We start from the raw sequence: 13,915 nt of genomic DNA on the forward strand, positions 1-13,915 counted from the left end.
ATCCACTCAGCTACAGAGGGGTTGATGCCATGCACATGCAACTTCATATCTGGTTCCCTTTCTTAATCCTCTCTATGCCTGATTGGACTAAACATCGACCTACTGCTTCAGTGGTCAACGGGAAGAATTCCCAAACGAGGACGTTATCGTTACCATCCATTTTCAGTCGCACCTGCCTGCTTATGTAGGTATACAGGCCTTCAGTACCGTTGGGAAGGAGGATTAAATATGTTCACTCACTGGGGAGGGGAGAACAGGAAGGGGGTAAAATTGTTACATTTATCGCTGCATATGCTTTTAAGCACTCCGTAGCTAAGTGGACTAAGGCTGCCCGCACACGGGACACTTTCAGTGGAAAGTAATTGTGGCTAACTGATGTGTACCCGCAGACGAGACACTATTTCTGTCCGCGACAGTTGAATTTCTAAATGACAACATGGATAACTACTGTTGATGTTGCATGTGTTTGCGCTTTGCTACTGAAGAGAAAGAAACCGCCAAAGATATTTATTATAAAAAAATTAGCTTTATGTTTTTATATTTTACTATGTTGTAAAGAGCTCTAATATGGCAGTATAATTAGATGTAAAAATATAAATGATTTATTAACTTGTGAGATGAAACAGAAATAAAGAGGGCACTATGTATGTGTATGTGGGCATGCATACACACACACATATATATATACATATATAGGTAATCTTCTTAGATACGAAGATATGTTATGCAATTGTATACTGTACTTTACTGTTAAATATTCTTAATACTAAGGAATTAATGATTGGTTAAGAGGAGAAGGGGAAGAGTATATGTCAATATTTTTTAACATGTATAGCATGTAGACGGTATATATAGTTTTTTGGGATGCATGTATATGAAGTAGCATCATGTTCTGTCCATAACTTATCCTTTATACACTTATAACTGTATACCTTTACTGTAAAACCATGGAGAGCTGGTCTTTTCTGCACCTCCATAATTAAAGATTCACAGTCAATTATCTATCTACATGTCATTGTGACATTATTGATCTGTCCCCTCTGCCAATCAATCACCCACTGCAACCAAAGTATCTCGACCACAAAATCTTTCGTGTGCGCGCTCTGATTTGAAATAACGTTTTTTTATCCTCGGCCACTAGTGGTGAGCGACTGTGGTATGGCCAAGAAAATAGACCCAGTAGCCACTTCCTACCCACCCTTTTAGTCGTGTCCACTGTTTGTGGCTTTCGTGTAAACACGCGTATTCAATATTTTTTTTAGTGGTTTGCCAACCACTCTCCACTGAAAGTGTCCCGTGTGCGGGCAGCCTAAGCGTCAACCTGCTTCTTCAGTTGTCAATGGTTCCATTTCCCAAAGGAGGAGGTTACTAGCATGTATTTTTAGGTGATACAGACCGTCAACATCGTGTACGCCACGACAGGCCATTGAGGGAGGCGATTATTTGTTTCTACTTACTGCCAGCGGGGTAGGGAGAGGTGAAATCTTAGTTTGGGGTGCAGTGGTGACCACTACAATACCAAGCACATACAGTGGCATATCTATTTTCTCTACTGGTGTGAATTCTGTAACTGATGGACCTTTAGTGGTCGACAGATTGAATCCCATTAATTTTCAGGGAATACTATAATGCGTACATCATCTTTGGCTCTTTGGGAGTAAGATTAAATGTGTCTACTCTTTGTTGGTTGGATAGGCAAGGGGTGACATTATTGTTGAAAGCGCAGTTGTGACCGTTAGGATAACTGCGACCGTTATGACACCTACAACTGCACCGCATACCTGATTCTCTCATTTAAGGACCCCTGTCTCTTTAGATAAAAGACTTTGAGTCGACCTACTGCTTCAGTGGTCGATGGGGCAAAATCCCAGAGAGAAGAGTAACGTTAGTTTCTATTTTCAGGCGCCATTACCTATTGTATACATACATACATACATTTTTACAAACATGGTATTTCTTTATTTTCGTAAAATACTAGTGTACACGTGGTATATTTATCTTTCTGTGTACATTTCCATTATTTTTAGTAGCTCTTCCAATCACCAAAGTTGTAGTATGTAAGAGACACATAAAAACAGCTGCTGCGATGTCAAATTTACTCATTCCATGGTCGAAGTACTAAAAATACTGAAAATGCTGCCACAGAGTTGTAGATGCTACGTGCATTAGCATCTCAAGCCTCTTCTGGGCAGAAAAAATATACGTGCAAGAAGTATTCAGTAAAAAAAAAAAAATCATGCAATGTGGGGATTTCTGAGAAACAAAACCAACTGAAAGATAAACAGGGTGAACTAAAAACTGAATGAAATAAAGAAGGAATCTTACTGAACTTGAAACAATGTTGAGAGATGATGAGTTAACTGATGGAATAGTCTGGCAGTAGTGGGTGACAACCTTACAAAAATACCCTCCAAGCAGGTTTTGATTGATTTTGGTATATAAAGTTCCATAGAATCAGAAACTAAATGATGCCCTACTGGCATCTTTGGGCATTATGAGAAATTCAACATGGCGTCCAAGATGGCTGCCGTACAAGTCCAAAAGCTATAAACGTCTCTCATTTCTTTACTTTTTGGCCTATTTTATAATATGATACATCAATTCTAGGGTTTTCGAGGTCAAGGAAGCCAATTTTAATGGCAAATAAAGTGTAAACCAAAAACATATTTAGTTGTTCAACGCCTTAGTGGCGTGATTGGTACGGTCTTGGCCTACCGCCTCGGTGGCCGCGAGTTCGATTCTCGGGCATTCCATGGAGGGGTGAGAGATGTGTATTTCTGGTGATAGAAGTTCACTCTCGACGTGGTTCGGAAGTCATAACCACTGGTTCCATGCAACGTAAAAACACCATACAAACAAATAATATTTAGTTGTTCATATTCAGTATAAAAGTAGTTCCAAGATTATCCATTCTACTGGAAACTAGTTGGTCGTCTTTATCTCACAACCTCAGAAATTAGTTAGTTAACATAAATGTGGTTTCTGCTTGTTCTTGGGTATACTTAATTACACTTTGTTCACACAGGGCACTGGTGGTAAATGCTCTTCAATATGACTTCTCCTTTTGCAGGGAAAGATGGTGTTGGTGCAATTTCTTCTCTTCATCCTCAGCTCTGTTTACTATAGCTTTGTCTTCAATCCAATGGTGGTGGTTCTTATGCAGCTCTTTTATCTCTTTACAGGCAGAAATGGCTGAGTGCTACTTCAAACCGATTGGCCGGTGCAGCGAGGCTAAAAACCAAGTTTTGACCAATGCAGGAAGAGACAGAATCCAGTCGATCATCAACGCAAGCAAACAGCGTGGCGATACATTGCCAACAGACTTAGAATTGTCTATCAGAGACAACAAAGACTCTACTGTTCAATGCCATCGATCATGTGTATCATCATAAACATCAAAGCACAAAATTACAAGACTCTTGAAGAAGCAGCAAAGATGTCCAACTGAAAAGCCACTACGAAAACGAACTATGTTGTCTCGATCTCATTCAGAGTTCAACTTTAAAGACCACTGTATATTTTGTGGTAAAGAATGTACAGAACAAAAGGAAGCCAAACACCCAGGAAAATGGAGACCTGTGAGCCGTTGTCGTACCAGATTCAGGGTCAAAGGACAAGAGGTTCAAAGAGGCCATTCTTCGGCTGTGCCATGATCGAAATGACCAGTGGGGCAAGGATGTTGAACTTCGTGTTCTTGATGCAGTGAGTGATCTTTGACCCTGAATCTATGGTACGATAACGGCTTACAGGTCTCCATCTTCCTGGGTGTTGGACTTCCTTTTTGACAAGGACATGAATAGCTCTGCACTGCTGATGTCTAAAACTTTTGCGGCCAATGAAAGGTGAATAACTTTTATAAGACAGAAAAAAACAGCACCCCGCACCTTCACAAGGAAAAAATGAGGAGCATGACAGGTATAAGACAGACTGGAAAATTTAACAAAAAAGTGATAGCTATAATACAATCGAGGTCATAAAATACAAAATTAAGAAATAAACATGTTAGTATAAACGATAAAAACACAGGTAGCTATGGAACTAAAACATCAATAAAAAAAACTTGGGAATTAGAGATGTATGATTGAGATAAGCGAAATAAGAAATTAAGGAACACCTTTTAAGTTATTAACAGAGCCCATTTCTATCAAAGCAAGATCAGTTTCGGCAGTGGAGCAAAATTCCCGAAACTTTATGAAAGACGATGGGGATGCCATGTGAAATGTTTCACGGATGAAAACAGAAATTGAACTGTTAGTGATGAAAAGGTCTGAACCTTCAGTACAGTGTTCCACACAGGATAAGATGGACTACCGCAGGTCATATTGTGTAAGCTACACATAAAAATTATGAATAAAGAAGAGAGGTGAACAACAAATACCATGGACTCAAAGCTTCTGAAGCTTCATTACTGATGAAATACGGGAGTACTACTATGTGGTGGTCAGCGTTTTCCACAAAGCGCCTCAGCACCTTTGCTGCTGCAGCACCACAGGCGGAACTTTTTGTGTATCGTTCTGATGGTATCCCGAGAGCACTTCAGTATACCGTCATTTTTCGTAATGGATAAGAGCACAAAAAACGATAAACACAAGAAAACAAACACCCACATTTATAAATTGTAAGTACATTAACGAGCCATATAATGAAACACGAACGAAACACTTACCTTAGTATCAGATAAACAGAAGCAATTATCCGGACAGGTAACAACAGCATCTAATGAGCCAACGCAGGTGATCAGCACCAACAGTATCACCGCTACATTCATCCTGAAACAAAAGATGAGACAACAGATAGAAAAGAACCAGTCGCCCGTCGAGTACAAGAGGCTTCTTGGACAATAACATGATGTAGTAAAAGGATGCACGGAGGGTTAGTTCATGAGAATCCTCCTGAGATATGAAAGGGAACTAAAGTTCGTTTGCCTACAGGCAGAGGCAGAGGGTCAATGGAGGGAATGAAGTTAGTTCAAATTGTGAGTAAGAAACGAAATGATAAAAACATGAAATCCGCTAATGGAAATGTTACAAGAAAAACCTATAAGGATCGGTTCTGAGTTTCATCATTAAAAGATTTTGTCAAACAACATTTCACTCAGTGAATGGGCCAGTGCTTTCTGATTCTAAAACCAATCGTAAAATCATATATATTATTTTTTTTCACCTGACACACAACAAGTGTTTCTTTGATCCTACTAGTAAATGTTTCGTAACAAGTACTTTACTTAAAAATTATAGATGTAGATACACTTCGGAAAAGTAGTGAACCCTTTAAAAAATACCACTAAGCAACTTTTACAATTAAAATATGACAAACATAATGCACAATATAAACAAAATATTACAAAGACGTCCCCATAACAACAACAACGTATTGTAGATCTTGATATGAACCATTGTTGTCGTGGGAAGATTTAGTATCACGCGGAAGGGATAGAACCACTTTCATAAAGAAAGATAAGCACCAATACAGTTATGTGTGAAGAGGCTATATCTACTTCATACCTCAGCCAACTCAGCACCTGATGGGGGAAACACAACTGGAGAGAGAGAGAGAGAGGTGGGGGGTGAAGAGAGGGGGGGTTGGGTAGAGCGAGAGAGAGAGAGAGAGAATGATGAATTATAAGTTGCTCCATAAATTAACGTAGGCTACCTCCAGAAAGAAGCCCTACAGAATTACTGACAGTTTCTGAGCATAAACTAAGAAAAAAGAAAAGGACAAGGAAGGAGGAAAACAAAAGGGTGTTATGATTCCACAGGAGGCAAAAGCCCCCTCCTTCTTCACAGGGGAAAGCTCAGTCAGGGATGACTTTCCCAACGCCAGCCGGTAGGATATCAATATTTCCTAAACCAAGCAATTCCGGGATCGATTATTTGGATCATCGGCACTTAAATAAAATTTGGCAAGGGGTGGGAGAGGGGTAGAGGGATTCTCAGAAATCTATTCATCAAATTTTACGTTTGACAGAGGCGGCCAACATTACAATTATGTTTCATAAACTATTCATAGAAGCACATGATAACGGTGTTTTCTGCAACCATCGGTATTGCGTTCACAGTACCATTTCCATACTTGGATGAGTTGATATGGAGCCCACAAATAGTGTCTTACTTATTGTATGATGACAAAATTTCAAAATCTGAGACCTTTCTCTTGCCTTTTCCAGTCTCGCCAATAATATTGATAGGATCGTAAGTGGACAGTGACACAGAATTCTAGTTAAGGCGTTGAAGAAGCAAAACCTCCCACGAGGGCAAACAATGCCGTAGTCCACTCGTAATTATTCGCGATAGTTTGGAGACTTATTGCGTAGAAAATGACTAGACGACTATTTCGGTTGCAGTGATGACGTTCAGTGATAGGTTGACTTTAGCATGACGGTGAGTTTGCCTTTAAGAAAATGTTATTACTTTACTTGTGGGATTTCGGTCTATAACGGACTCTATAGTGGTGTGGAAAATATTCCAGCCATCCAAAGACCCCGAGTGACCTTGATCAAAATGATCACTCCAGACCAATGTTAATGAACGAATAAATGGACGTGACTAATAAACCCTGACAGAAAACGAACGTTCGCTTGCAACAGTACAAAATACAACAATTTCTAAAGACAACCACAATCCAACACTAGAAATAACGACAGACCTCGAGTATAAGACAGACTGAGTAGTACTGTGCAAAATTTGCGCACGAAGACTAAGGCTGTCATCTAATTCGCGACCACTACCGACCTATAAACAAACACATCATGACAGGTCTACGATCAAACCACGACATCCAACTCGGGGTCATTCAGACGACAGCCAACCACGAAAGTTGTAAACTTTCGCACAACATTTTTAAGTGTCACGTGTGAGCACAGCCCACCAAGAGCCACGAGGACACGCCAAGACAACCCTAAAATAGTTTCAGGAGTAGATGACTATTTCCAAATTACAGTCGTGACATCTCGCGAAATTGGTTGTGCCAAGCATGAGCCCAATTTAGCCAAGCATGAGCCCAATTTAACCAATTTAAAAAAAAATCCTTTACATCTTATATACAAAACTGACGGTCGGACTCTGTGCATGAATATGTGTATATATGTTCGTTACAGACGGCGCAATTACTGGACCGAATTGAGCCAAAGTCGGACAACGTATGTAGATTTTATAGGGGATGGTTTTTTAGCCGGGTATCGTTTTGATCCGGATATCCAACTATGCTAACTTCTTTATTTTTATTCGTAGAGAAAAAATGCATTACACTGATAGAATGTTTCTTCTGCGATGAAAGATAACAATGATATTAAGGGATGGTATTTAGCCGGGTGACGTTTTGATCCAAATATCCGGCCCTGCTAACTTCTTTAATATTAGTTGTACATAAAATAGCACAAAATTCTAAAGAAATTTTCATGAGGATTCTACGATGAAAAATCATGATGGTATACGGTTCAAACACTGCCGGCCTACGGCGCTCGCCGCCAGGCACTAGACAGTTACTATGAGATTCTCAGCCGGTGTCCCGGTGTTTTTCTAGAATACAATTTTATCAACGTATCTGACAAAGATGACACTTTTTCACAGGCTATCTTACATCCCTATCTAATTTTTTTTATTGTATTCTCTATTACGAAAGTTGCACAATTCTGGTGATTATAAGAGTAACACCGACTTTTTGTAGACATCGCCAGCAAACTCAGAGGAATGAGTTTCGATGATATAATGACGTAACTAATGACGTCATTAACTTGCCACTTTCTCGATGTATAATTGGCTACTCGTGAAAAAGTCGCCACCTCCGGCAACAATGAAATAAAACCAATACTCCTTGTTTACACTCCGTAGTAGTGTTAGTAGTACTAGTAGTATATAGGATTTATGCCATAAGGTCGAGTGCTAGAATCCTTGAAGAAAAGGGTTTCCACAAGTAATTCAAAAAATTACTTTCTATCACTAGTTCTCCATTGAAAAATTATATAATTAAATATCACTTAACAAAGCGAAGAAAACTTGATATTCGTCGTAATTCCGTTGATATGCTCCTAAAATGATAGTGACGATCATTGATATAAATAGAGCGTATATAATTATCATTCTGCACCTTATGGAAGTCAACAATTGACGAAAACGTGGTAGCCTTGGATGTCAGGGTGTACTCCTTACCCCAAAAAAGGGCCTTATTATTCATGTACCTGTTCAAGCTTACACAGGGTTTGCCATTGGCCTCCTCACTTCTAAACAATTGTGCAAGTCGAATCACAAAAGCTGTCCTGCAACCACGGGGGCAATGACTTATCATAGCCGCCATTCAGGAAGCCTTGACAAGGTACGAATATTCATTCAGAATTTCAGAGACACCTGTTTGTCGACAACACCTTGTGGGAGGAGTCGGGACGTCATATGTTTATGTCACGTATAACTTTGAACCCATACATTAAAGTGTTCCGCCACTGGCTTCGGCTGCTTTATTTTACTCTTATGAATATACTTTTTTCTAAAAAAGTAATAAAGAATGCTGCCGAAAATTAGGTAGGGATGTAAAGTATACTATGGCTAAGTAATATCTTTGTCAAATGTCAAATGTGCAGAAAAAAGTTACTTCGGAAAAACGTCGGAACAAAAGCTCTGAATCTCATAGTATATATATATATATATATATATATATATATATATCTCATAGTATATATATATATAATATTATATATATAGTATATATATATATGTATATGTATATATGATATATATAGTATATATATATATATATGTATATATATTATATATATATATATATATATATATATATATATATATATATATATACACACACACACACACACACACACACATATATATATATATATATATATATATATATATATATATATATATTTATATTTATATATTCCAAAAGTATGATTATTTTTAGGACCTTTCATTCAAATATTATTATTGCCGTCAGTTAATAGATAGGGTATGGTTAAACGTTCATTAGTATATTAATACATTAAAACACGTTTTGACTGAGATGCAAAGTCTCCCTAAAACCTTTATGAGAAACTCCTTCTACTACCTAAACATGACTGACTTGCAGGATTCTTCTACAGCCACCCACCTGCTCTACCTTAACTCTTGACAGTTTACTGCTGTTCCAATCGGGGGAAGTGTCGGGATCAGCCCTTCTTGTTACGTAGGATTTAGCGACAATATTCCACAAACTGGAAGACCAGCTCTGCCCCGAGGGGTCCCACCAAGGCAAGGGGATCCCATACGGACCTGAGTCAGTCAGTTCCCCCATGAAATGAAATCCCCTGAGAATTAACTTTTGCTTTGTGTCCCCGTCACTGTCAACCTGCCCTTTTTGCTCCCTTCATTCTTTTCTCCGTGAGGTTCAACATGGCCGGGGAATAATGAAGACTTAATAATAAATCGGTGATCCTGATTGTCTCGACGCGAGTTGATCTGAAGACAGGCTGGAGTCCAGGATATACCGAGGGGCCGAAAATGGAAGCAAGAGCGAGATTTCAGGGCACAGCTGGATGAATGAACAGACACGGAAAGGAAGGGAGCCTCGGGGATGAAAAAAGTGGCGAAAACAAATTAAAATGATATTTAGAGAAAGAAAAATATAGGGAATACTAAGAGACGGAGGAGGGAATGTTGGTGACGTACAGAAAGAGAGACAAAGTAGAAAGAAGGTTAGAGAAAGGAAGGGCCCGAGCGAGGGTGGAGAGGGGGAGCGGCCCAGGTGGAGGGTCAGGGCAGAGAAACAGAGTTAAGGAGACAATAACAAGTGCAGGAATTACGGTGAGCGTCGGTGGATATTAAAACCTACTGGTGGAGAACTGTTAACCCTGTCACAGAGGCGGGAGGGTCAGTGTTATATAGGGAGTTGATATTGTGTTCCGCAACAAACTCCCTCCCTCCTCCCATCTCTCGTCCCCCGCCCCCTTCCTTCGTCCACGTCCCCTCTTAAAACGGGCGTAGATCGGTCCAGGGCGAAATAGGGATCTCCAAGGAAGAGTGAGCAGGCAAAGAGAGGAAGGAGAGAAATGGGAAGGATATCTATGAAAGAAGAGAGAGAGAGAGAGAGAGAGAGAGAGAGACTCATATGAAAAGATGTGAGAGACAGACAAAATGAGAAATGGGATTGCGCAGAGGACAGAAAACTATAATTAGAAAGTGGAAAAGGGAGAGCGCGAGATAGGAAGGGAAAGGGAAAGCGAGGAAAATGATAATAAACACGAGGTGTGCTGTGGACTACCGCCCCCCCCCCCTCCCCCCTCCTCACTAATTTATATCCACAAAAGAACATAAAGTTGCAACGCCGTAAATGGGGACTGGCGGACTGTCTCCGATGCAATGCCATTGCATTGCAAAGCAGGAAATGCGGAGTGAAGTGAAGTGAGATGGCCAGTGTCTATGATGCAATCAACTTGCAGACCAGAATGAAGCCGTAATGCCCGCCAAGATAACGGTGCTAGCGCCCCTTCAGCCGACAATAAATGAAGAAATGAAACCGACACTAATGAATTTCTTGATGGAAATCGAAACATTTGAAGAGCAATGTCATGGTGAGATATGCGCTCAGAAACACCTCGTCAAAGACTGCCACAGGAAAAATATCTGACGCGTATAGAAGTTGCTTTTCATGATGTAGCCTACCTAAATTGCAGGTCACTTCCGCTAACAATACAATAAAGAGACATACTAGGCAATAATTCTTTACAATACACACACATACTTATATATATATATATATATATATATATATATATATATATAGTACACATATGTATACATATATAAATATATATATATATATATGTATATATATATGTATGTATGTATATATACATATACATATATATATATATATATATATATATATATATATATATATATATATATATATATATATATATATATATATAGTATATATATGTATATATATGTTTGTATGTATACACACATATATGTATTTGTATATATATATATAGACAGATCGTAATAGGGACACTTTGATATCAGCTGCATAAAGTACTATAGTTTAATACCAACAATCAAGGCATCTATAAAATATATAATTAATAGTTCGAAAACTGCAAAAGAAAGTCCATATATTTCCGGTAATTTAAACAATGATTCAAGTATTTAAAAATGGTTCGTTCCTCCGCGGAAATCATACCAGAAATTATAAAATCAGATTACCTGCACATGAGAGACCTTGTTTTTAGATATTACACTGTAATGTGCCATGCTAGTCCAGCCATCAAAACTGCTTCGATATTCAGTGCATGTACACTTTCCATGATACTGTATACATATCGTCTTTACTTTAGCAAAGTGTCGAATATACATGCTCTTTTATTTCTTGGGGAAACAGCATCGACGGCGATTTTATCATTGACAGCCTGTTTCAGCCCAGTAACAAGTCTGTCACTTTCACCATACTTGATATACTGCCGAAACAAGAAGCCACTGATAAAATCATCGTCGATGCAGTTTCCTCAAGAAACTGAAAAAAATGTATATTCGGCACTTTGACAAAAATGAAAATACTGAGTGAGCGGGAAAGCTCTATATGTTTCGTGGACCGAGAAGAAAAACCAAAGCCAGCACAGGGCAATCCCACTGAACATTTTTATTTTGCAGTACACGAAGATCAACGCAGAAATATTTTTTGGATAATGAAAGACCTGATATGACTCCCAGCAGCAAAATGTCCACTGAATCACAGGAATATCGGTGAATCATTTTTACCGCAAATGGGAATTTAATTGCAATAGCACCCTGAAAGAGATGAACACAAAACTCGAATGCCGACAGAAGGAAATAAATAGCATAGTATAATGTCTCTTTACTATACTGTTTACTGAAGGATGGGAATAATGAGGCGAAATACGTACAGCTACATTTGGAGGATAAACACAGAATGGTAATAAATGTGAAAAAATTGCACGGATGATATGAATACCCACAATGAATGATTGCTATATAATGAGAAAACTGTGGGGAACTACTTGCACAAAACAGGTATAAAGAGGAACAGGTCTACAGCACTGATACAAAAAATAGTTGAAGGCCTGCTACAAACTAACGATACAAAGCCCAAATGTTCATGTAAGAAAACTACTATTTATACTGCCTGACACAAGACAGGAAGAATAAAGAACGCCAAATGAGAGAAAGTCTTATCAGGATATGGATTGAAGTACGAAAGCAACATCTAGACAATGACTACAGAAGAGTCATGAAAACTAAACTTGAAGGTAGAAAGAATGACCGAAGCAAGAGAGCATTATTGAGGCATTTAGGTAGAAAGCTCAAAGCTGGAGGGTAACGTCAACGACCAATGCCCGAGGGAAGCAAACGGTGTCATCAAACGATGCCCTGCAAGAACGTGATATTAAAAAATAATGCCCTAGGAAAGAAAACAATTTGTGATATGCAACACCCAAGGCAAAAAACAAACTGACAATGAATTCCTCAGTCATGAAAGCAGTGATGGCATGAAATTAGTGAGACAAAAATCTGAAAAGCACGGACCCAATGCTCTGCGACAGGAAATCTCGAAGGCACGGTGCCAATGCTCAGACTTCAAGTTAAAAAAAAGGGAGAGCTCATCCCGAGTTTGAAGCTAGGAGTGGGGGCCGAGGGGGACTGGAGATGGATGTTAGGATTGGCCCTTTGTTTTGTCGAGGGTGGTGGTGTGCCTGGAAAGCCAAGAGCCAATGAATCTGACTGTGGTAAAGCAAGCTCAACTTATCAGTTTTAGCCTTGTTATGACCATCTGCCAGGGGTGCTGACTGAGGTAGACTGTTTGATGTGCCTGATCCCTGAGTTGGGTCAGGCAAATATCAGCAAGGTTGTGGAGTAAGTGCCACAGCTCTACCTGGATTAGAGCAGTGGCAGGCTTACTATGGTTACCACAAGTGCTGGTGTCTCCTCATGCGACCAATGAACTGGGATTTTATGATGAATTTGTCCCGAGAGAGAGAGAGAGAGAGAGAGAGAGAGAGAGAGAGAGAGAGAGAGAGAGAGAGAGAGAGAGCAGTTATTCCCTCTGGGAGCTCAGTTGCCTGTGACCGGACAACAATGATAGGACTAGCTGCATACGATAGTATGAGAATTGAAAAAGAGATAAAGGATTATTTTGATGAGAATGAAAAGGAAAAATGGAGTTGTGAGGGCAGTAGCTACTGCTGCTCCGGTATCAGTTGATCCACCCAGAAAGGAAGAATATAATTATTAACTGGTTGATCCTGCAAGTAGTCATCTGCAAGTAGTCGTATGTTTGTCCCAAAGATTAAGCCAAGCATATGTCGATATAGGCCACTCTGAGGCAAAATCGTGTATACATAATTAAATCAGGTTTCATTCATTTAATGGAAAACTATTACTCGGATAGCCTGGTAATTCTAGAGTTAATAAGAGACTTGTACATCTCTGACTGGAAGGAAGGAGTGCTTTTATTACTTGAAAACCAAGTAGGCCTCGGTCCTGTCCACTCGCTTGTAATGACTGAATAACTGTGGCTACTGCACTGTCTCTACACTGGCTCCATATCTTTCAAGTTTCTGCCTTAACTAGGCACCTACAGCGGCTGTTACAGGTGACAGAGAATCAGGGTTCATTTCCGGAGAGAGAGCCTGAACATGGCTACCACATCCAAGGAAGGAAGCAGTCAGTAAGTAGTGACGTAAAATAACAATGCGGGACTCTTCCAAGTCTGTGTAATTGGAATGAGCACACTTTAAATCCATTGGCAACAACCAATTGGAAGCCGAGACCTTCCAGCTTTGGGCAGGATACCAGTCTACTTGTGGCAGCAGCCAGGGTAATTTCAGCTCCAAATGCATATAATATGAGCTCAGTTGTGGACTGGGGTGGGAGGTTACTGCCTGGTGCTTTCCCAGCTGGTTCCAAACAGC

General features: G+C 39.5%; 1 protein-coding gene across 1 annotated transcript in view; it reads right to left on the bottom strand.

Moving 5' to 3' along the window:
- The window catches only part of LOC135220852 (leucine-rich repeat and immunoglobulin-like domain-containing nogo receptor-interacting protein 1), a 474,574-nt gene that overhangs the window by 228,035 nt on the left and 232,624 nt on the right, over positions 1 to 13,915 (bottom strand). Inside the window, 1 exon segment of the mRNA XM_064258419.1 lies at positions 4,667 to 4,769. Coding sequence (XP_064114489.1) covers positions 4,667 to 4,768 — 102 coding nt within the window. The 5' untranslated portion in view covers position 4,769.

Source organism: Macrobrachium nipponense, chromosome 2 (genome assembly GCF_015104395.2).
Source record: "Macrobrachium nipponense isolate FS-2020 chromosome 2, ASM1510439v2, whole genome shotgun sequence".
In the NCBI taxonomy this organism is placed as follows: Eukaryota; Metazoa; Arthropoda; class Malacostraca; order Decapoda; family Palaemonidae; genus Macrobrachium; species Macrobrachium nipponense.